Source organism: Phodopus roborovskii, unplaced genomic scaffold (assembly GCF_943737965.1).
Source record: "Phodopus roborovskii unplaced genomic scaffold, PHOROB, whole genome shotgun sequence".
Taxonomy (NCBI): domain Eukaryota; kingdom Metazoa; phylum Chordata; class Mammalia; order Rodentia; family Cricetidae; genus Phodopus; species Phodopus roborovskii.
The window spans coordinates 3243379-3269165 of NW_026125575.1; the positions used below are offsets into that span (position 1 = coordinate 3243379).

The following is a 25787-nucleotide window of genomic DNA, read 5'->3' on the forward strand; positions in this document are numbered from 1 at the left end:
ATCTTAGGGTTACTTTCTGTTGAAATGGGACGATGATTGCTTCATGGGATCCTGTAGGAAGAAAATTTTTATTAACCAAATTTCTCAATAGAACTGGCTGTGACATATGTAGCTTGTTACTGTGTGGCAGAAAATACTTGACTGTAGTTTGAAACTCTGACCAGGGTGTAATAAGAAGGTGCACTGTTACAGTCAGCTAGTCATGAGTTGTCTCGAGCAAAACAGTCTCAAACCAGTTTTAGGGTGATGTTTGTAGTCCAGATAGATGCATTAGGTTGAGTCAAGTGGAAATGATGACATGGGAAATGATGACTCTTCTTTCCGGAGAGTTCAAAGATTGCTGTTAGGAATTGTTATTATTCCTTGTGGAAAATTTAAACATCAATATTAAAGTAAAAGTTTTAAGTTTTAAGGTATTCATCAGGGAAAGGCAACAATAAGCATTAAAACATATATGAGAAAATTAGGATTTCAGAGAGAAAATTGTGTATAAGAACTGAGTCCCCAGATTTTGTTTTCTTCTGCCTTACACCAATTGGCTTTTTGATTTAAGGCAGAAACCGTGAATTTAATCTTAACAACATGCTTGAATTTAGAGAAGGAAAGCCAAGTCCAACTCCAAAGCAAGTATTGGTTTACATGAATTGGCACTACAGGAATACTAGATAATAAAGAGAAATAGATTTCTGTATAGGAATAGTTTACTTGAATTAAATATTTTTTACCATAAATCAGATTTCTCTTCATTAAGTGATTGTTTCTGGGGAGCGGTCTTTTCTTCTGTAGGTACCTATATGTTTAGTGCCTTTTGGCTGTTTGAAGATAGGTTTTCTCTGTTTTCATGTAAGAACAAGAACAGAACACTTCCCCTACCTTTGAGGGGTCTCTGCACATCTCATGGGACCTAATTTGTTGGATAATTTGTCATTTCTCTTCATTAAGATGTTTCTCTTGTTTAACTTGGATCTTGATTAACTTAGATGGTATCCATAGTTTTTCTTCTCGTGTAGATACAAATGCAAAACCCCTACCCCCACGTAACACATATCCTGGTTTCCATTCTGAGTTCAATACATCCTTGAAGTACACTGGCCGATTTAGTTCAGAAGTTCCAGTTTCTTAGACTGTGAGATATGTATCAAAATGCACTGTCGTACAAGTATAAATGCTGTGAGTTGTTAAAGGGTATTTCTAAATTACTTATCACAATAATAGTTAATGAAATCAATGTGTGTACATGTTCATTAAGGTAGGTTCTGAGATCATATATTAATCTTTATTAATATTAATATTTACTTTCTTTCCAGTGTCAGAAACCTGCCCCACAGTCTCAAGCCTTTACAGAACATGGACTTGTACTGATACACCATCAACTCTCAGAGGTGGTGATCACTGTTATACTCAGAGTTTGGATTAAGGCCTGGTAGAGAACTTGTAGACACCATTGTGCTGGCTATCAACTCAGCTTATCATCAGTGCTGATTGCTACAGCTAGAGCCAACAACACCAGAGTACAGACTGTGTTTCATGGATCTGGAAACAAGTGGGGCACAGCTCACCCTTCATCCTGTTGTTCATTTCCAGAACTTTTTTTTTAAAAAATAGCATTATAATTTATGCTTCTCTTACTCCATAGTCCACTTTTGAATACTCACAGTATCCATGCTTTGATTTGTTGTGTCATGTGGATTCTATATCCTCTACAGATGTAGGATTACTTATGTTTCAGCCTCCTTACTTCAATGTCTTTCTTTTTAAAAATACACATGCATTTATTTTTATTTATTGATTAATTTAACAAATTGCTGTTTCTCATCTTTCTTCTCCTCCAAATCAATCCCCATTTATTTCCTGATTCCATATCCATTCCTCCATTTCTCTTCAGTGGAGGGCAGGACTCCATGGATTTTCAACAAAACATGACATGTGAAGTTGATAAGGTTAATCAGTGTGAGGAAAAGCTCCCAAAAGCTGGCAGAAGAGTCAGAGACCACCCCTCCTGCTCCCACTTTTAGGAGTCTCACAAGAAGACCATACTATGCATCTGGCTCATACATGCAGAGGCCCTAGGTCAGCCCACACAAGCTCTGTGGTTGTCAGTAAAGTCTCTGTGAGCTCTTCCCAGCCCATGTTAATTGATTCCTTTGTGTTTATTTATTTATTTTTTGTGGTTGTCTTGACCCTTCTGGCTCCTACAATTCTTCCTCCCTGTCTTCTGCAGAATTCCAGAGTCTGCCTAATGTTTGCCTGTGGGTCTCTGTATCTGTTACCATCAGCTGCTGGATGAAGCCTTTCTGTTGACAGCTGGGCTTGGCACCAATCTAAGAGCATAGCAGAAGATCATTAGGAATCACTTCAATGATCTTTTTCCAGTCGTGTTTGGGTTTATTCTAGGGCTCAGAGCTATCCATCCTCTGGTCCTCACCTTCCAAGCATTGTCCGGGGTGGGCATGGGTCTCAAACTGGACTAGTTGTTGTTTGAGCACTCCCTCAATTTCTGTGGCAACTGTACAGTAGGACATCTTGTAGCCAGGAAAAACTGTAGGTGGAGGTTTTGTGGATGGGTTAGTATCCCAGACTGTCCAATAAATGTCTTACCTGGTTACAGGAGATGGCCAGTTCAGGTTCTGTATCCTCGGTTATTATTTAGATTTTTTTCTGCCTTCTCCTCCTCCTTTTTTTCTTTTGAGCTTTCAGGTTTAGTGTTAAGTCTTTTGTGTGAGAATTATCTAATGCCTTCATTCAGGCAAGTCGTGCTATGAATTTTCTTTTTATTACTCCTTCCATCGTGTCCCAAACTTTGGATGTGCTGTGCATTCGTTGTCATTGAGTCTAGGAGGGGGTCTTTCATTTCTTACTTTATTTCTGCCTTGGCCCAGTAGTCATTCAGTAGGAGTTTTTTTTGGTTTCCATGAGTTTGTAGGCTTTCTGTTTTTCTGTAGTTGTCAATATCCAACTTGAATCCACGGGGGTCTGATAGATCACAGAGAGTTGCCGTTGAGCCTGCTTTACGTTGGAGTATGTGGGACAGATGCAAATGCAGAACACCAAGCAAGGTCACCTCATCTGTCCAGAGATTTTTCCTTTTGTTTCCCCTCATATAGCCATGCTACATAGGTGAAACCTGTTAGAGAAATGATTGGGCCAATGGCGGGTTCAAAGCAGAAGTGACTTCAGATCAACAGCTCCCTGCATCTAGTGGCTCTAAATGGAGTCATTTTCCTGTCAGAGCCACAGAAAGGATAAAGTCTTCGTTGAAAAGAACTCTTAGCCATAACAAAATTTCTCTAATAGGTGAATTAGTAAATCAATTAAACATTTACTCCCCAACTCCCCTTTCTAACACAGGGTGGCTATTCCAAAGGGGCCTCTTGAGACTGATCCCACAACCAACAAGAAAGTCCTACATCCGCAGGATTGGAGAGATGGAAAGACATTAAAACCATGGCTCTAAAGACCAGGTAACAGACTCCTTTCCTTCCTGTGGTGTCCACATACAAGGAACCTATATTGAGTTTGAGGAAAAATAATGGCAGAGTTGTCAAAGATGTTAACTAACACACCCCAAACACAAACATGTATCATGTATATAAAAGCAGTTTGCGATGTGTTTAATATTTATCAAGGAATAGCCTCTGTACTATTAATGTTTATTTAGTATGTGTATTTTTATACATACATACATACATACATACATACATACATACATATATTCTATAATGAGGATGATACTTTGGTCTTTGTGCATGTTAAACTTTCTAACCATGGTGTCCCCAGCCCAGTTTTAATACTGCAATTTAATATATATTTCATAATTCATTCATATTTATATTAGTTCCCCTTCAATCAGAAAATTGTAGTTTTTAAACTTCTATGAACATATATTACAAAATCTGATAAGCAATAAAGAGTGCATGAAAAAAAAGGAAAAAATAAATAAATTAAGGATGTTGAACCTTTTATAAACAAAGAATGAATAATATTCTAATGAAATGATAGTTCTCAGAAGTTCGTTTTGTCTCAGGTATTGGCACCATTACATGCTGCCATTAAGCCTCACACACACCAGAGAACAAGGTATATCAGGGAGATATGCAAATAAGGCTGCCCTCTGCCCATAAAAACCAGTCCTGCCCTTCCCCTGTAGGTCAGGCAGAGGACTCTAGCCCTGTCATCCCATTCAGTGACCATCACTGAAAACGTGACGTTCAACATGGGGTTGGGGCTGCAATGGGTTATCTTTGCTGTTCTTTTTAAAGGTAGATAACAAGGGATATTGAGTGTGTGAATAGACATGAGAGAGACAATAGACTTCTGTGACAGATTCTTCATCAGGATCCTCTGTGTTTGCAGGTGTCCACTGTGAGGTGCAGCTGGTTGAGTCCGGTGGAGGATTAGTGAAGCCTGAGGGGTCATTGAAACTCTCCTGTGTGGCCTCTGGATTCACTTTCAAGGACTCTGTCATGCATTGGGTCCGCCAGGCTCCAGGGAAGGGACTGGAGTGGGTTGCTCGCATAGCAACTAAACCCAATAATTATGCAGGCTATTACGCGAATTCGGTAAACGGCAGATTCACTATCTCCAGAGATGATTCCCAAAGCATGGTCTACCTGCAAATGAACAACCTGAGAACTGAGGATACAGCCAAGTATTACTGTTCTGGGTGCACAGTGGGGAGTCTTCAGTGTGAGCCCAGACGAAAACCTCTCTGCCAGGTTCCGATGACCAGCAGGGGGCGCCCAGCCAAGTTTCACAAGTAAGTGATTTTTTTTTTTTTTTTTTCCTGTTTTCTGGGTGCCCTGTCCAACAGATGGTTTTCTGGGGGATCCTTTTGTGATTATAGACTGTAGTTATCAATCATGTCTCTAAAAGTGACGAGTTCTCTTTTCAGTAACATTTTTAAAAGGAATGTCAGCTAGTCCCACCTGAACAAAATGCATGTCTCTAAAAGTGACGAGTTCTCTTTTCAGAAACATTCTTAAAAGGAATCTGTCACCTAGTTCCACCTGAACAAAATGCAGAAAGGGTCTGTGAGGACAAAGTGATTCTCTGTGGTCCCCAGGATCAACTGCTGGGGAAGCTGTGGATCCTCAGGTGGACTTTTCCTTCATCCCGGGGCCAGGGCAGACTCTACTGGAACAGTGTTAGTAAATCAGAGAGATCCAAGTGGAATGGGAGCCAGGCTCAGCCACAGTGAGCACTGTGACTTTTCCATCCCCCCTTCCTCTTCTGGAGGGCTGAACATACAAGGATAAGCTGTGATAGCATTTAACTTTAATTAAATGATTTTCATTACTGCATTCTTCATGGCGTCCTCTGCTTCTGTGTTGAATTAGATAATTCTAATTCTGACCTCCGTGCACTAACTCAGATCTCAGCTGCTCATCTGGAGCTAAGGGCCGGTGCTATGTGGTCTGGGCAGCGTCCTTCCTGTGTGTGTCTGCTGTGGATTCTCAGATCCTGATCCGGTTACCTTTGCTTATGAATCCATCCTCACTCTATTCAGAACTGTCCTGATCTATCTGCCTCGAAGATTCAGAGACTGAGCAGTTTTAAGTTGACAGCAAAATGGAAATGTCCCCATGTTGGTGATAATGAGAGCCTATGCTTCTACCAATATTGGATACATATTTTGGAGAAAATATTTTGATCATGTGGAAATTCTGATAGCCACTTGCAAATGAAAAAAATTAATTTTCTTCAAGGGAATCTCAGTTGCAAATCAGACTACTGTCAAGGACAGTTCCATTCCAAGCAGTAGGTGCCCAAAACAAAATAAACTCAATGGCATCTTCGGCGGTTCCTTGTCTTGTAATGTTAAATCAGAAATTGTTTTTCTTTATTTGTTTTATCACACAGCTCTCTCTCTCTCTCTCTCTCTCTCTCTCTCTCTCTCTCACACACACACACACACACACATTTATATATGCTTCCACTATTGTGTTTTCATTGGATTCATGAGTGTTTAAAAAAATCTGTTTCTACAAAAGAAAAAATGTAAAGGAGAATCTGAAAGAAATATTTGTAAATATAATTCCCCTGGGACAGCGAATTTTTTCTGCCATTTACATTTCTCATAATTTATTTGAAGATCGGGGTCATTTTGATGGCAGAATTGAAAGAAAGTTTGGAATTTTACAGTCAACCCTTAACCCATTCTGGAACGGCTTCCCCATTCCAGATACCCTGTACGCAGTTCAAACCTGTCACAGATCACAGGCCTCACTGACACGTCCCTCATTCATGGGCTCCATGGGCTTCACCTGCTGCTGTAGCCCACTTGGGTTTGGATAAAGTGAGGATCCATAACCAGGATGGGACCTGACACTAGGGAATCCCCATGGGTTATTATCTGTGAGATGTCTCTGTACTGGACATCGGTTACTCAAGTTTCTCCAGCAGACAATCCCTCCAACAACAAATACAATGTGGAGTGACTAAAATGGCTGGCATCATACTAGGAATATGTAATGAGGTATCTACCCTGCCTGCACCGGTTGCACTGGCCACGCCCATTGAGATGTGAAAACAGGTGCAGGTGTGACCTGGGGGAACTAGATTTGGGGTCTAGGACCCCAGCGTTCTCTCTTGCTTCTTGGTCAGAGAGAGAGAGAGAGAGAGAGAGAGTTTCTGGGGGCATGCTTGGGACAGAAACCTGCTGGCGGTCATCTGTTTCTGGTGTAAGTGATTTTTCCCTGAATAAACATCGATCAGCCTATTTGTTTTCCCAGATTCTTGTTTATCCATGGTATCTGATATCAGAATGACTTTTTATGAGTGTGATCTCCCTTGGGAAAATATGTGATAGAACCTTTGCGATCCTATGCTGAATTAAAAATGGACTTGAAGTATCCTATGCAAGCTCAACAGATGTCAGCTAACATCATAGAAGCACCAGGAGGACATGGGTTCTGTTCCTTTCCATCTGCTATTATAGGGAATACAAAATGAAAATAAGCTACTGATCTCCAGGGGAAATTGGAGAGTCTCTATATGGCTGATCACAGCAGTCTACTCGTACAGGCTCAAAGTCTCTGGAGAATGCAGGTGTGTGGGCAGAAGATAATACTCTTGGTCAGTTCATGAGTCTGGTGGCAGATTTTCAGGATCAGTGTCTGTTTGTCATTCATTGGTCACTCATAGGCGTATTTAAAAAACAAACATTGACATGTCCAAATATAGATTCAGTCTGTGTATGTTTTTGTTTATGAAATCATATGTTGATTTTTATTTACCAAGACTGATTGTGACTTATAGTACCAGAGATGTCTCTGCCATTGTCACTATGGTTAGATCCTGAGATATTGCTATGAAAGTTGTAGAGCTTGTCATTGTTTGTGACTGACAGGGGCCAATTTTTCTTGTCTTTAAGTGCTACTTCAGACTTGTTGAAGCCCTCAGAGATCTGGTCCTTACCTGCACTTCCCAGGTTTCTTCATCACACTCTGATACCTACTGGGCTTGGGTTTGCCCCAGAGAAGATGCTGTACTCCTGGGAGAATGCGGTTACCATGGAGTCACAGAAGACAGGTCATCTTTCTTCACCCCTAGAAACCCATCCAAGGAAGAGCTGTCCCCAAGACTGACTTCTGTGTTAGTAGAAGTGACAGCCACATATGCTGTGATGACTACACTGAGGGACACCATAGTCAGGCACAAAACCCCTGCTGTGGTCTGAGGAAGAGCATCAGAGCTCATCTCCAGCAGGACTCACATAGCACACTGGAACTCAGACAGCCCAGGAGCAGGTGGAGAGGATGGCTAAACATTTGTCCCCTTTGGGATCTTGAGCTTCCTCCAAATATAACAGTTTCTGTTACAAAACCAACGAAGCAAAATTCTACATATATACCTCTCCAAAGAGAAAGCAGTTATAGACATACATGTTTTCCTTTGTATGTACACATGCTCGATGTTACCCATGCCATTTGTCATTTAGAGGAGCAGGAAAAATCCAGCCATTGTCACAGGTTGAGATACTGAGTACTTTTGAAGGCACATGTTGATTTCGTTCTGGCCAGAAAAGGCCCATCAAAGAGAATTCTCTGTTTTAGTCTTTGGGATCCAGATAGGAACCCACAGGCAATCTAGGCTCAGTGACTAAAATTCCAAAATAATTTCAAATCTGACATAGCTCAGTCTATATATTTGTTTACTTCAAACCCAGAGATGATCTGGAGCACTTCTCTGCCAATATTATTCTGTTTTTCTTCATTTTTTTTTTACTCGACAGTTTTATGAATTCATGGAGTTAAATTTAGTCACTTTCATGCTCACTCTCCTTTGCCATCCTGTCCCTGTCCTGCGAAAGACTTCTTTTCCTCAGCGTGTCTAGGTCTCTTTTTATTTGTGACCATTTGAATCTAATTAGACTTCATGGCTGAGTATGTCAACTTGTCACCTAGCTATACCAAGTTATCCCTGAGGTTAGCTATACCACTGAGAAAACTGGTGTCCCATTTCCCAACAGCTATTATTGGCCATTGATCTTTCAGAAGCCTCATGGCTCTGTCTCTATTTATGATGATGGAATATTCCAGGGTATCTGTTAAAATAAATTTATAACATTAATTAGCAGAAATACAAGTAAACATATAGAAATAAACCTGAGGTTTGCAGACACATATATACAGCCATAACATCCATAAAGAGGTCATTGTGTCACTATTCAGGGAAATACAGACAACATTGATGTACTAAAAGACTAAAGGGCCATTGTACCATTCCTTATTGGGACACATACACAATAAAAAAAACCCAGGGTAGGTATAGAGATGTGGATTATGGTAAGGACAGAGATAACAGTTGTCACCCACACAGGTGCGAACAAAGCTCTGCTACCCCTGAAGACACAACCCTGCATTACACTGCAGCAGACACAATGAGTTGTTTCCCTGTGTGTTCAGAAACAACCTCAATGTGAGGATGCTCAGCACCAGCAGGGGGAGCTGTAGACCCAAATTTCACCTGGAAAGAAAATGCAGTGGGTGAGAGAAACATCTGGAGAGTGGGGAAGTCCTCTGAGACCCTAGGGTTTCCTGTCCTGAACTCAAATAACTGCAGCAAAGATGTAATACATGTTCGTTACTGTGCCAAGACTCCAAACTTAGTAGAGTAGAAGTTCTTTGTTCAGTAATATTGCACTTATGCTTTGGTCATTACATGGGAACCTTATTGGCAGGACAAGCATCTTTTGCACAGTCACATAAGATTTCAACATGAGGTGTCAGACACCCAGTCATCATCCTCACAACCAATGCAGCATGATCTGTAATTATATCTGTAGTTGCTGTCCCCTGGGTGAGGGGTTTCTTCAGCTGGACTATCGGTCTATGACTTGGGATCTCAGACTTGATGTTCTAGCCATACTGTTAATCCCAGGTAGCTCTGCTGTGGGGAACCTGGTCACAAGGCGTTCTGCACTGCCCTGAGAGCTCTCAGCACAGGGAAGGAGAGAGGAGGAGCTTGGGATAATCACACATTCTGTCCTTCACTGCATTTACAATGCCAACTCTCATTTTTATCTGTCCCCCCTTTTTTTTTTCAAAAAAGAAAGGCTTTTAGTCAAATTGGTAAAAACCAAGCGTTATATATGATTTCTGTGATTTGGGAAAAGAGTTTAGAAGAAAGTACATTAAATCCAGACCATCCCCATTCACACTCAGTTTCCCTATGGTAGAGCAGATGAGACATCCTCATACCTACACCACTCCACACTCCCTCACACATGAGTTTTGACAATGTTTCATGTGACATCCTGATGCACGGGTTACCTCCATCTGTTCACAGCACTCTGGAGCTCAGCTGGGATCAGCTTCATAAAGCAGTTAGGTGAAGTGTGGTGAGGGGATGAATTATTCTGCTCCAAGTTATAGTCAATTTATTTTCTCATTTTGAGCACTCATTGACAGGGAACTTAGCATCTACACTTATATAATGTCTTGGATTAAATTTATGTACTTTAATTTTTGCACTGCACAGTGCACACCTGTATGTACTTCTTTAGGCTCAGACCTAGAAGTATTCAGTGCACATCTGAGAGATTCAGGGAAAATGCCTGTGTCTACTGCAGCACATATCACAGACTTGAGACACAACATCACATTTTCATGCCCTCCAATGGGCAAAACATCTGAAATATAGCATCTGTGTTCCTGGCTAGAAATGAAGTTCTCTCTTCAGGAGAGTCAGAAACCAGCATTCCTTCCATCTCTGGCCTTTGGGCGCCTCTGTCCAAACGTGGCAACTTCATCTCTGTATAATCAAGATCTTTTCCATGCTGTGTACCTTTACTATTGCCCGCCCTTGATGAGGATGTGTGTGATGAACTTTTCATTTTATAGAGGCAATGCCATATATCCTCTTGTTTCAAGACACACAATTTAATAACGGACTAAAAATCCCTGTAACATTGAATCTCCCTGGAAAAGGAACCAAGTGTTACTGCAGCTCTTATTCCTCATCCTACCACAAAGGTTCAGTGCTTCAGCTCACACTCAGCACTGTGGGCTCAGTATCTTTTTGCAGCGTTACTACAACCTTGTGGTAAGTTCATATTCATGGTTTAGGTACATCTTGGTAGCTTTATCTTTTAAAACTTTGAATAAGAAGATGTTGTGTTTGTAGAAACAAACAATATTTGAAGTAGCATTCTCTAAAGAAACCCGAGTTTACTTGAGCTACTTTCCAAGTTTTCAGTCATTCATACTTCAAAGTCACAGTGAAAGTTGTCCAAAGACAAGCAAACCATTTTCTTTCTTGTTCCTAAAAACCATCTACAGTCACACGAAAAGAGCAGAAGGCATTGTGTTTAACATCGCTGAACATGTGTGGGAAATCCCTAGGCCCTGTGCACTGTGACTTTCATCCTTCTCTGCTCCTCTTCCCCTCCTCCAGGATGCTCAGCATCTGAGAGACCTGAGCTAACAGACTGTGTCTTTACCTACAGTTTATGTTTCTGTTGCTGCTGTTTTTTTTGAAGGTTTCAGAACTAGAGGGCAGTATAAACACGAAGGTACTAATGTTGAATAAATATAATTATCAAATATGTGAGGCAGGAAAGTGACAGTCAATGAAATATTAATCTCTTCCATGCAATTATAGACTGTGTAACTGCCAGCCTGCAAATAGCAACAATCTCCCTTGCTGCCTTCACACAGTACTCATCAGATGTGTTGGATACTGAGAACATGGGCTTTCTCATGTGGGCTCCTTTCTATGGTGAGCAGAGGTAAACCTCCCCTAAGCATCCTGTGTGCCTCATCATAGACTGGATCCCCTGAGACCCAGGATTTAAGTCCTCCATCAGAGTCAGCTCCTGGTGAGGGAATGCAAATCATGCCAGGCTCCACCCATGCTTAGGTTGAAAACCCAAGGCTGGGCCTGAGCACTCACTGGTGTGCAGCCATGGCCCTGTTTGCTTCCTCAGTCCTGCTGCTGATCATGCCTACATGTGAGTGCCAAGGATTCCTACTGGGTGAACTCCCATAATTCACTCTGTGCCAACCTTACCTTCTACTCTTTCTTCTCCACAGGTGTCCTGTCCCAGGTTACCCTGAAGGAGTCTGGCCCTGGGCTGTTGAGGCCCTCCCAGGACCTCAGTCTGACCTGCTCTTTCTCTGGGTTTTCACTGAGCACTTCTGGTATGGGTGTGGGCTGGATCCGCCAGCTCTCAGGGAAGGGTCTGGAATGGATAGCAAACATTTGGTGGGATGATGATAAGTATTACAACCCATCCCTGAAGAGCCGGATCACGATCTCCAAGGACACCTCTAACAACCAGGTTTTCCTCAAGATCGCCAGTGTAAACACTGCAGATACTGCCACATACTACTGTGCTCGGAGAGCACAGAGATACAGCCTGGGCTGAGAGCTGTACAGTTTTTCAGGCTGGTTCTCAGCTCTGTGTCTTTCTACAATTCATGTGGTTAAGGTGGGCACCCCTTTCCTGCCAGCCTCTGGGATTTCCTCTTCACTCTGAGTTTCACATGCCTGGCTTCCTGATAAACAAAGGAGGCCCCCTTTAAAAATCCTTCAACAATGAGAATCTGTCTGTTTTGTAAAAATTAAGCGTGCCTGTTACCTATTGCTGTTGTTCTAATCAGTCTTTGGCCAGAACAGGGGATTCCAAATTTTTGTACCATTCACCTTCAGTAAACCAGTGGATATGAGGAAGATTGAAATTTCTGGACAAGCTTTTATCAATTGAGGCATTGGCCAAAGTGACTCCATGGAAACAAACGATATCTCAGGCTGTGGACAAGGCAATTGGGTGCTCTCCACAAACCGATGGCAACATCACATTGCTGAAGACAACACTTACATGTCTCAGTGAACATGGATAACTTGAGTTGGTGACTAACTGCAGGCCTCAGCCCTAGTAACCCCTGTTCATAGCAGTAGAAGGTACTTGGCATGCTCTCAGAGGAGAGTCAGCCTAACTACATACTGTGACCTAAAACCGTGACCTGAGGGTGAGATTGTATTTTAAGTGAATTTCATGAATGTTACCAAATGCCTGAAACTTCTGGAAAATTTCAGAATCTGAGACAAACTTGTTCATGGACTTAAGGAAAAGTAATAGTTCTATTAAAACATGGTTTTCAACCTGTGGGGCACGGCCACATTTGGGATTGGAGTAAAAAAAAAAAACCTTTTCACAGGGATCTAGGACACTTTCACGGGGGGGGGGGCACAAATCAGTTATCCTGGATGTTACATATTTATGATTCATAGTGGAAAAGTTACTTTTATGAAGTAGCACCAAAATAATTTTAATTTCATGGTCAAACTGCTTGGGTCCAGACAGATCAATCTACACCTCAATATACAGCATATTTTAGGGTGTATTTGTGTGTTTGTGTGCCTACAGATTACACAGGTGCATGCACATGGAAAAACGTGAATACATATATATATATATATATATATATATATATATATATATATATATAATTTGCTGGTTCCACTGACACCTTGGAGCCGGCCGTGGATTATTCAGCTATAGCTGTCATTCACTAAGCTTATAGCAAGTACAGCAAAGTCTTTGACAATCACTAGCCATGACATTCCATGAATTAGAGGATGCTGCGCTTGGGTAAGTTATATCAATAGAGAAGGCAGTCATCATTTTTACCCTGAAAGATTGATGAAAATGGTATGAACAAATGCTTATAAGTCATTACAAAGCAGTGTACTTCGCACGCGTGTTATAAATGATAAATTAGCAAACAGATTGAACCAAAGTCTAAATTTTTTCAAATTCCTGTCACTTCTCAAATGTGAAAATACTTTTCCGTAGTTGGGCACCAGATCTGGATGTACCACATTTGTTCATATTCCAGGTGTTTTGAGTCTTCTGTCTCAAGTGCAGCTGGAGGTTGGAAAATTGCGTTATAAATTATGGGTTCCATTCATCACTTGTGTTTCTCTGGTCGCTCCTTCATTACCAGCGTTCACTGCAAAAGGTACATATAACAGCCCCCAGAGAAAGGACTGTGGTCCATGGAGATAGCCTTTGAGCCACAACTACCATCCATCCTTGAAATCTCTACCCACCATCACCAGGTACATTACCAGGAAGATAAGTTAGAGTCATAGTGAGATTGTGTGTGAGAATTTATACAAGCCAATTCTCAGAACCAGCAGGGAGCACTGTGGATCCATCAATCTCTAATAAGTAAAGAGCAGCAGAAGCAGGTAATGATGTACACTGGGGGGATTTCAACAGCCTCTGTGCATTTCATTGCCAATCTCAGTATATTCAAAGACCATGCTGTAGCTGACTTGTGAGAACTCCATGCCAGAACCCTGGAGAGGTTATTTTTAAATAAAATCCATAGTGAATTCACCAAGATCCAGAATGGATTCATACAGCTGCTGGATAGGGTACTAGTTCATGAGAGAGTTAAGAGTAAGTGAGCATCAGGACCCTGAACAATATTTTGGGAAAAGTGTCCCAGGAGTTCCCAGCTGACACCAGAGATGTGTACATTCCTGCCGATCATTGTGTGGGATGGACAGCAGCCTCCATAGCTCCGTGTGAGTTTCTGATGGGGACCAGAATGGTCAATGAAACTCCATAGCATGACAAGTATGGTTGATCATATTTGTGACCCTGGAACCCATGAAGTGTAAGTCACTTTAAGGAACATGGATGTGGTGACTGGATCCTCTATGGGATGGAGCTCTGTGCACACCTGTGCCAGGATGCAGCAGGGAATTCATTTATCCAGACCCAGGACCTGTCATCTCCAGGCTCCATGACAGAGCTTGCTATATAGCAGGAAGACATGCAAATGGGCCCTCTATCTTCTCATGAAAAGCAGCCCAGCCCTGACCTTGCAGCTCAGGCAGAACAGGTCAGCTGTGGATCCCAGGACTTTACTTAGGGATCAGCATGGAGTTGGGACTGAGCTGGATCTTCCTTGCTGCTCTTTTGAAAGGTAATTATGGAGAGAAGTAGATGCTGACTGTGTGAGTGGACATGAACATGAGAGACAATGGACATGTGCCATGGTTTCTTGACCAGGATTTTCTGTGTTTGCAGGTGTCCAGTGTGAGGTGCACCTGGTGGAGTCTGGGGGTAGCCTGGTGCAGCCTGGGAGGTCCCTGATACTCTCCTGCACAGCCTCTGGGTTCACCTTTAGTGACTACTGGATGAACTGGATGCGCCAAGCTCCCGGCAAGAGGCTGGAGTGGGTTGGAGAAATTAATAAAGATAGCAGTAACACGGACTATCCACCATCCTTTAAGGATCGATTCACCATCTCCAGAGAGAATACCAAGAACACTGTCTACCTGCAAATGAACAGTGTGAAGTTTGAGGACACAGCCATGTATTACTGTGTGAGATCCACTGTAAGGGGAACTCAATGTGAACCCTGACATAAACCTCACTGTGAGGCTGCTCAAGGCCACCAGAGGGCAGACAGCACACACAGAACACATCCCTCCCAGGAGATTGTAAAGGCATAAACTGCACACTCTTCACAGCAGCTTAGCTCCTTTCATCTTACAGTTCCCAGAAACTCTCTCTAAATATTTGTGCTGTTTGTGACGGTTGTCATCAAAACATGTCATATTTGTGCTGTTTTTTAAGAATAGGAGACAAAGTCTCAGATGAACAAAATGCAAACTTACAGCCATGAGGGTGAAAACATCTCCATCTACATCACTGAAACCACAGGAGGAAGTTCATGTGTATTCTTGTCTTTTGTCTCAGATTCAAGCAGATCCTTGGTCAGATTTCTTTATTAGAGTAGCACTTATATTTAGGGGAAAGTCAAGGGGAAGAGGTGGCCCAAATATGGGCACATAAACCCTACCAAGACTCAAAACTCCTCTTCTCTCCCTGATAAAGGTGCACATCAGGTTCATGAGGAACCCTGCTGTGCTTTTCGCTAATTCATTTTGTTTCTCCATGAATGTCATCTCTTATCATCATGGGATTTGTGTAAACTGATGCTTCAGTAAAGTTAATCATGTGTCTGTATGGAGATGGTCTTCCAACGATGGTTTATTGTCTTCTACAGGACCTGAATATGATATTACATAACCAGGGAGATATTGAACATATGCATCTGATCACATGCTAATGTTCATGAGGAGTGACATCTACTCACCTAGAAAATCTCCCACATACACAAGAGGCCATTTAATCTAAATCTAACAGGGGTCACTTTGCTTCTGTGGGTGTCAGCTTAGCAGTGGTAGTCCCAGCTCATTTCTCTAAGAGCCACTGAGATTTCAGCTTTATTTTCTTGTAAGATCCCCTCACTAAGTCTATCTTAGTAACTTATGAATAGCTGCGATAAAACACCATGACCAAAGATGACCAAGGAAACATGTAAAGAAAGAAAAAAAAAGACTTTGTTGGGCTTATAGTATCCTACATTAGATTTTAAGACTTGCAAATCAAGGCATAGTGACTGGACCAGAAGTTGATGGCTCATAGCTAGATCCATAAGCAGGCAGCAGAGAGGGTCACTGAAAATGCCATGAAACTGTAGAGATTCTAAGCCTTCCCCCTTTGACTCACACTTTGCAACAAGACCACACCTACTATTACTTCCCAAAGTGTTCCTCCATCTGATTATGAAGTATTCATCAAAGGAGCCATTGGGGGACCTTCTAATCCAAACTACCACAGCCCCAATCACTGAAAGAAATGCAGGATTGGCTGTTAGTAATGTACAAGGAATATGGCGGTTGGAGAAGAAGTTGACAGTTCTGTCAGGGAGAGCAGGAAATGGCAGATTCCATTAACTGAGACCAGGAAGGTTGGGTGGACTTGCTCTTGTTCATGAAGAGTGGTTTTATACCAGATGCCATGTTCCCTGTCTTATATTAAAAATTCCCACAAGAATCTACTGAATGAAAACTGGAAGGTGATATTTCATGATGAGGTCATACCTCAGGGCTCCGCAGTTGGCAGCAGAGATCAACCGGCTGCCCCAAAGTTCTGTTTCATACTTGCTGTGTTTAGGAAGAACACCATTAAATCAGTAGCCCTATTACATACAGATGACAAAGGGGCTGAGAAAGAATTCAGAATCACCCTTTTCAATAGCCACAAACAACATAAAGTATCTTGGAGTAACGCTTACCAAACAAGTGAAAGACATATATAGTAAGAACTTTGTGTCCTTAATGAAAGAAATTAAAGAAGATACCAGAAAATGGAAAATCTCCCATGCTCTTGGATGGGTAGTATAAAATATAGTAAAAAATGCAATCTTACCAAAAGCAATCTACAGATTCAATTCAATCCCCATTAAAATCCCAGCACAATTCTTCACTGACCTTGAAAGGATAATACTCAACTTTATATAGATAAACAAAAGACCCAGGATATCTGAAACAACCCTGTACAATAAAGGTACTTCAGGAGGCATCACCATCCCCGACTTTAAGCTCTACTACAGAGCTATAGTCTTGAAAACAGCCTGGTATTGGCACAAAAATAGACAAGTAGACCAATGGAATCAAATTGAAAATCCTGATATTAACCCACCCACCTACGAACACCTGATTTTTGACAAAACAGCTAAAAGTATACAATGGGAAGAGGAAAGCATCTTTAACAAATTGTGCTGGCACAACTGGATGAGGGTGTGTAGAAGACTGCAGATAGACCCATGTCTATCACCCGCACAAAACTCAAGACCAAATGGATCAAAGACCTCAACATCAATCCAGCCACACTGAACTTCTTAGAAGAGAAAGTGGGAGGGACCCTTGAACAAATTGGTATAGGAGCCTGCTTCCTGAACATAATTCCATAAGCGCAGACACTGAAATCAACAATTACTAAATGGGACCTCCTCAAACTGAGAAGCTTTTGTAAGGCAAAGGACACTTGACCTTTGGTTGACAAGACCAAACAGCAGGCCACGACTGAGAAAACATCTTCACCAATCCTACATCTGACAGAGGGCTGATCTGCAAAATATACAAAGAACTCAAGAAACTAGTCAACAAAACACCAAATAACCCTATTAAAAATGGGGTACAGAACTGAAGAGAGAATTCTGAATAGAGGAAATAAAAAATGCTGAAAGACTCTTAAGAAAGTGCTCAACATCCTTAGCTATCAGGGAAATACAAGTCAAAACAACTCTGAGATACTCCTACCAGAATGGCTAAAATTAGGAACACCAATCACAACTCATGCTGGAGAGGATGTGGAGAAAGGGGAACACTCCTCCATTGCTGGTGGGAGTGCAAACTTTTACAGCCATTTTTGAGATCAGTATATGCAGTTAATCTGGAAAATGGAATGAATATTTCACAGGACCAGGTACTCCCTCTCTTAGGCATATACCCAAATGATCCATATCTGTGCAACAAAGACATCTGTTCAACTATTTTCATAGTAGCATTATCTGTAATAGCAAGAACCTGGAAGCAACCTACATGCCCCTCAACTGAAGAATGGTCAAAGAAGATGGGGCACACTTACACAATTTCATACTACTATGCAGAAAAAAAAATGGGAGAGAGAACCAAGGGAACCTTGAAATTTGCAGGCAATGGATGGAACTTGAAGAAACCATCTTGAATGAGGTAACCTAGTCACAAAAATAGGAACATGGTTTGTACTCACTCATATATGAATTTTAGAACTAGAGCAAAGGATCACCAATTCACACCACCATAACTAGGATACAAGGAGGAATCTCAAGAGATTCATGTAAGGTCCCTCACAGAAGGAGAAAGGAACAAGATCTCTTGAGCATATTGGGAGTCGGGGGCAGTGAGTATAGAGGAGGCTAGGAGAAAGAGAAGGGGAGGAGAGGAGAGCAAGTGGGATTAGGAAGATTGAGGCAGGGCAGGAATACATGAGAAAGAGAGAGAGAGAGAGAGAGAGAGAGAGAGAGAGAGATTGAGAGATAGAGGTCATAAAGAGGGAGCCATTATAGGTTTGAAGAGAAAACTGACTGTAGAGAAATTTCCAGAGACCTACAAGGATGACTGCAACTAACAATCTGAGCAACAGTGGAATGGCTACCATAAATGCTCTTCCCTGATAATGAAACTGATGACTAATTTATCTACCATCGTAGAGCCCTCATCTATTAGGCAATGGAAACAGAAGCAGGCAGCCACAGCTAAACACTGAGCCGAATTGTAATCCAGATGCAGAGAGGGAGGCCAAGACCAGGCTACAGAAACCCACAGAGGCAGCTGTCCTGAACAAGGAGGAGATAATTGGTCCACAGACTGATAGCTGGGAATCCATCATTGGACCTTCTCAGACCCCCTGAAAATGGGTCTCAGTTAGAAGGCCTGGGCAGTCTAAGGGACCTCTGACAGTTGAACCAGGATATATCCCCAGTGCCCAAAAGGACTTTGGGAGCACATCCCCCATGGAGGCAGGAGGGAGGGCCTATTTCCTACTCCAAATGACCTGACAGATTTTGTTGACCTCTCCTGGAAGGCATCACCCTCCCTGTTGAGTGGAGTGGATATGATGGGAGGGTGGTCAGATGGCATAGGATGGTGGGAGAGAGGGAGGGAGGGAGAGTAAACTGGGATTGATATGTAAAATAAGAAAAATAAATAAATAAAAATACAGCGTCTGTCTTCATGCACCTGGATTACCTTACATGGTGTAACCCACTCAGGTCCATTCAGTTTTACACAGCGTGATCCTCATCTGTAGATCACCAGTTTCCAAATTCTCTTTGACATCCTTATTTTGTCAGTTACTTCTCCTTCAAATACTGTGATTAATTTCTTCTTAATCATTGTATTGTATCTTTAACCATTTTATGCATCTATGACATATTTTGAGGATAGTAATAAGCCATCCATTCATTCCATTAACTTCTTAAATCCCACACCCGGCAAAACACTCTCAGCTTCACAGTGAAGGCCTTTCCTTATCTTGGTTCTTACGAATAATCCTGCAATAATCGCTCGTGTTGGTGTAGACTTGTCATCAGCACACATTTCTGTCCCTCATATATAGCCTATGGGTTGATTGGGAGAACTTATGGTGATGCTGTGCTTTGTTTGTTGAAGAGTGCACACAACTTTCACCACACTCATCCACATACGATCCAGTGGATTTACCTTATCTGTGTATCAGCCCTTGTCAGCTCTTGTTTCTGACTACTAGTTATTCTAAGTTATGTGGTAGACAGTTCCATGTGCATGAAATCTGTGACTCAATAACAATTCAAAACATGGAAATTCTTTACATATCTACAAACTACAGAAGTGTTGTTTATAAAAATGCCTATCAAGTACTTCTATTTGACTATTTTTTTCTTGTGACTGAGTTATCTACATATGTGCATATTGGCTCATGATCATATTTACCCTGTGTGAATATTTTCAAACTTCCAATATGAAGTGGTCAGCCCTGAAAACCTATATAAGTAACACTGAGAAAAGTGAGCAGGTTGAATGTATATTTATACATAAGTGTGAGAGAGCGTGTATGTGTGTGTTTGTGTAAATAGCTATTAGAGAGAAGGAAGCTAAGAATTTGGGAGTACGTGTTTGGGGAGACTAAGTGTATGTCTCTACTTTTCTTTTTTGATTTATTTTAATGAATCTAATATTGATTTATAGTACCTATTATTCTTAGTTTGTTTATTGTTCCTAATTTCTTGTGTAATCTTTTTTTATTATATATATGTACATATATATATATATGTCATATTTATATCATCTGAAGTGATAAATTGGTTTCAATTTTCCCATTTGGATGACTTTTATTTTCTCTTTGTGATTGATGTTGTTGCTAGTATCAAGTACCATCTTGACTCAGCTTGTTCAAGGTAGGACAATTAAGATGTTCTCTTAATATAAAGACTTACGACTCAACTCTATATCATTTCTATGTCACTATAAAAAGGAAACAAATAGACAAAATAAAGGGAGTTAAAGAGTAAAAAAAGAAGAAACACATATTTTAGCATGCTGAAAAAGTAAACACTAATAGCTTATTATATATGAAATAAGAGTGTAAATTCTCCAAATATAGGTGTTTTTGAAATTCCCATTGGCAATTCTCCTCATCACTGCCACCATCTGTGAGTCAACTTTGTCAGGAAAAGGACCTAATGACTTGGATAGTATTCTATTTTTTAATTGATTTATTAGGTCACAGTGTGTGCAAAGATCTCAGGAATGTCTCCTTCCTCAGAGAGGATGAGGACTTGAACCACAGCATCATATTGCCTGAAAAAGTTTTCCTCTACCACCTTCTCTAGCTGGGCTAGGATCTTATCTAATAATTACACTGCTCATGAATATGCAAATCATTTGAGTCTATGGTGGTAAATACAGGGATGTCCACATCAGCAACAACATATGATCAGTGTCCTCTCCACAGTCACTGAGCACACAGGTCCTCACCATGGGATGGAGCTGGATCATCCTCTTCCTGGTGACAGTAGCTACTGGTAAGGGCTCCAAGTTCCAGGCTTGAGGAGGGGCCATGCACTCAGGTGACAGTGACATCCACTCTGCCTTTCTCTCCACAGGTGTCCACTCCCAGGTCCAGCTGGAGCAGTCTGGGGCTGAGCTGGTGAAGCCTGGGTCCTCAGTGAAGCTGTCCTGCAAGACTTCAGGATACACCTTCACTAGTTACTATATGCACTGGGTGAAGCAGAAGCCTGGACAGGGCCTGGAATGGATTGGGTATATTTATCCTGGAAATGGTGATACTGCATACAATCAGAAGTTCCAGGGCAAGGCCACACTGACTGCAGACAAATCCTCCAGCACAGCCTACATGGAGCTCAGGAGCCTGACATCTGAGGACTCTGCAGTCTATTACTGTGCAAGACACACAGTGTTGCAACCACATCCTGAGTGTGTCAGAAACCCTGGAGGAGCAGGAAGCTGCTCTGGGACTGAGATAACAGAGAAGATCAGCCTGGGTACTTACTCAGAAATATTAAATCTGAGTGTCTCTTTGACTGTCTCATCCTCATAGTACTATAGTGCCTTTGTTCCAAAGCAAAGAATATGAGAGAATTAAGTGATTTTGATTCAAGGTGCCCTCTACAAAGCACCATGTTTGATCACAACTCCATTGATATGCTTCTTTAATGAAATAAAAATAAAGACAAGCTGCATCAGTTCATTATGATATAAATATCCTTTAACTCTAAGGGATTGAACCTTTTGCTGGTATACCTGGGAATAAACTATTATATGAATTTTAACAGCAAAATACAAATAAACAATATAAGGAAAAAGAAAAATCCTTTTCAAAATTAAGTTTGAAGTACCAGCTATCACACCAAATACTTTGCTTGTTGTGGTCCCCATAGATTTGAGGAGAATCACTTTTCCTTTCCTTATAAATCTAATTTTAGACATTTATATATAGGTAAGTCTAATTTTATTGTGTTGAGTAGATGCAATCAGATTTCTTACTGTTTAATTGTCAGGATGTAGCTGAATGTCATGTGGTAGGGTACTCAGGGTGTGGAATTTGCTACTTTGGGCTCCTGCAGGAAGCAATGTGGCCAGAGCAGTGGGATTCAATGCTGAGGATGCAAGAGAACCATTCATGTCATCAGGAGCCCTGTGTATTCATTCTCCTATTTCCTGAAATCGGATTGCCCCAACTCACTGGGCAGTCAACGTCAAACTGAGAGACACCTAGGAGAATCGAAGGGCGAGGGAGGAGAACAACAACAGCAAGTCCATGTTATGACCAAGCTGTCAAACTTTATTTTCTCAGGGGAGGCTTAGATAGGACCATGGGCAGGATGTGAACGGAGGTTTTCAAGTGGGCAGGGTGAAAGCGTCAGTAGAAAGAATGCTCTGAAGTCATCTTTGACTGGCTGTAAAACTGCAGCAGGAGGAATATCCTGAGCTATTTTTTAATTGGTTGTAAAACCACAAGCCTGTATCTAGGAATGTTCTGCTAAGCATTCTGCTTACTTCTTAAAAGGCAGTAATTTTCTATCTCAGAGGCCTGAGTTAGTGAGGATGGTGATGATCCCCAACAGGATTATCTTGGACACATATTCTAGGCTGAAATTGATTGATATTCACTGGATGATGGGAAATGTCATTCTGTATATATGTCTTTCTCATTGGTTAATGAATAAAGCCCTGTTGGCCAATAGGAAAGCAAGATAGGCGGGACTAGGAGACTAGGAGGAGAGAGGAAGTAGTAGGGAGGAGTCAAGATGGAGGATGGAGAGAGAAGAAAGCTAGCCCCTCTCTTGGGTAAGATAAGACCATGTGGAAGTACTTAGATTAATAGAAATGGGTTAATATTTAAGACAGAGATAGCAGATAAGAAACTAGTAACTGGCCAACAAAATTATATCTAATACAGCGTAGGGTGGGATGGCTGTGGGACAAGACTGGCAGGAAAAACCTTACTCTTAACATCTGGACATTGGTGTATGGTGCACAATGCCCTTCCCTCCCCACAATATTTCTGTTCTTGTAGGCAGTAAAAACCACTGACGACTTCTCTTGTTTTTGCTCTATTATAACTTTGACTTGTCTAAACCACATCATTTCTGTCTATGAATGCTTTTGTTTATTTTTGTTTTGTTTTTTACTTATGACAATGCACATATAGTCACTGAATATCAAGAACAGAAATAATTCTGTCTTGATATCATGGCAACGATCTGGTATTTACATTAAGACAACAGTAACATAAACAAGATAAAAGTGGTATTCTCTGGCTTAAACATTTTTAACTCACATAAAGTTAACAAGCTGTCTAAACCAAACCCTGTGCTAGCAAATCCAATTTGTTTCCCATCTGATTTTTTTCCTCTTCCATACATGAACACCCTCAGGTTGAGAGTTGATTGGGATGTCTGTTTTCCTGCCAGTGTATTTATTTTCCTCCTAGAATTTCTTCTCTAAATTCATCATTGTCATTCCTTATTCTCTGGGCATTTTCCAGCAGATCACATGATAATCAGCAAGTGTCTACTGTATCAAGTAAAAGTGGACATAATTTCCTTGTCCTACAAGGCATAGTTCCCTCCTGCTGTAGCCTGTGCAAGGTGAAGTCATGAACTATCTTGGTCAGGATGGATAACAGTGTTCTCTTATTTGTGAATTCTGCCAACCATCAACACAATGACTAAGAGTGGTATAAATGTTGGGTTGCCATTGAATTTGAACTGGTTGCATGCATGCAAGGTTCATAGGGCTGATTTCTGTGGGGGCAGACTGGATCATTCAAGAATAGGCAAGTCTTCCATCCACCACAGAACTCCATCCCTTGGATGTCCTGATGCATCCCAGTCACACGAAATTCTTAGGTAAACTTTTCTGACCTGTACAGGATAGCTGAGATAGAATAAATCTGTCTAAGCATTTGGGAGCAATCCCTACATGAAAGTGAGAATCACCAATTGGAGACAGTATTCTCTCAGCTTTTACAATGAGGGACAAAGTCCAATATTACATCAAGTTCACATGATGACAACATTGCTAGATATGGTTGTTGTGAGACAGTAAAAGGGAAAACCAAGAACATTAGTCATGCAGAGCCTCTGGAGTAAGTGCAGAGAGGACAACAAGGGTGTTTCCTGTCTCTACTCAGAGTTTATTTCTCTGTTAACCACATGTAAGGCCTAGGAGACCATCTCCTATAGCTGTTAGAACCCTACACTAGAAGTATACAAAATCAGTTAGTTCCTAGAATCTATGTCACTCTCCTGGGAATGCTACAATAACATAAATGACCCAGTTCAAAGACTCTCAATCACCATGAAGACATCTTATCTCAAAGTGGAATAAATTTCTCTAGTGCCAAACTAGGACCTTTGTGGGTGGACGGCATGTGTGTTTTCTAGATCAGGAAGGACAAGTGTACATGTAATCCAGAGGCTATCTCCAATTATAACATCTTTCAAATGAAAAATGAGATTTCTGTAAGGGAGTCTAACCAAAAAAAAAATATTCCTATGCATGGGCTGAGGTTATCAGCGGATGTCATCAGGAATCCAATCCAAATGCATTTGGGAGGCTCAGTGTCTCATGACATCACATGGCTTTATTGCCATTATATATATTTATTTGTTTATCTCTTATTTTATCTTACAATTCTTCTGCTTATATAATACAGTTTCTAATTCTGTGTTTTTATTTGATTCCTGAGTATGTAATCAGGAGGTCTCTGCATCCATACCTCTTTCCTGTGCCTTTACTTGGGCTCTTTTCCTTCAGCTTTTCTATTGTTTTGATAGTTTTGTCCTGTTCCTGTGTTAGTTTTTAATTTATTTTAATTTATTGTATCTTATTCACTAGAAGGCTGTTTGTTTTCAAAAGACAGTAAGTTGTTGTATATTGATGTGAAGGACTTGGGAGTTGAGGAGGGAGAAGGAAGTATGGTATACATCTGCTCTATCAGCATGAGTTTCCTCTACATTCCACAGACTGGATGGAGCAAGAAGGAGGTGTGGACCCTGTGCTACCACAACATGACAGCATGCAAACTTTTGGGGACTCCATCACGTGTGTAGAAAAGAAAAGAAATACTTGAGCAGTGTGGGCTTCACAAAGAAGAACTCAGGAACCCATGTGTAAAAAGGATGTTAGCAGTGAGACCTTAAAAATACAGGAGCAGCAACTATATTCATAGCAATGTTCCTAGAAGCCATAATTTGTAAACAACCTAGATGCCCCTCAACCGAAGAATGGATAAAGAAAATGTGGTATATATCCCCAGTGAGTGCTACTCCGTGCTAAGAAACAATGACATCTTAAAATTTGGAGGCAAATGGACAGAACATAGAAAAGAAAACATCCTAAACATTCTGAGTGAGATAACCCAGACCCTGAAAGACAAATATAATATGTACTAACTCATCATTGGATACCACAGGTAGCAAATATACCCAATCTACAATCACAACCCCAGAGGAGCTTGAACCCTCTTACAAAGCAGATGAAATCAGATGTAGAGATCCACAACTAACCATTGGGCCAAGCTCCTAGAGTACAATCAAAGTGAGAGAGGAGCGATAATATGAACAAAGGAGTCAAGACCATGATGGGGAAACCCACAGAATCAGCTGACCCGAGCTAGTAAAAGATCAGTGAGTCTGGTCTGATAAATGGGGATCCTGCATAAGGAGGATATAGATTCCATTAATACAGGTAACAGTTGATGGGAGATGCAATTATGTATATATATTTCTCATACTGGTTAATAATAAAGCACTGTTGGCCAATAGGAAAGGAAGATAGGAGGGACTAGGAGACAAGGAGGAAAGAGGAAGTAGTAAGGAGGAGCCAAGATGGAGAGTCTGGAGAAAGTAGTATGCCGCCGGCTC

General features: G+C 41.2%; 3 gene segments (V, D, J or C); all 3 read left to right on the plus strand.

The window, feature by feature from the left end:
* The first annotated feature begins 11406 nt into the window (after positions 1-11406).
* On the plus strand, positions 11407-11869 carry LOC127216966 (immunoglobulin heavy variable 2-5-like). The segment is given in 2 exon segments: positions 11407-11452; positions 11535-11869. Coding segments are annotated over 2 exon segments (381 nt in total).
* A 2524-nt stretch (positions 11870-14393) lies between these two features.
* Positions 14394-14886, plus strand: LOC127216949 (immunoglobulin heavy variable 3-74-like). The segment is given in 2 exon segments: positions 14394-14444; positions 14549-14886. Coding segments are annotated over 2 exon segments (384 nt in total).
* A 5945-nt stretch (positions 14887-20831) lies between these two features.
* On the plus strand, positions 20832-21454 carry LOC127216967 (Ig heavy chain V region 3-like). The segment is given in 2 exon segments: positions 20832-20918; positions 21000-21454. Coding segments are annotated over 2 exon segments (501 nt in total).
* Positions 21455-25787: the final 4333 nt, after the last annotated feature.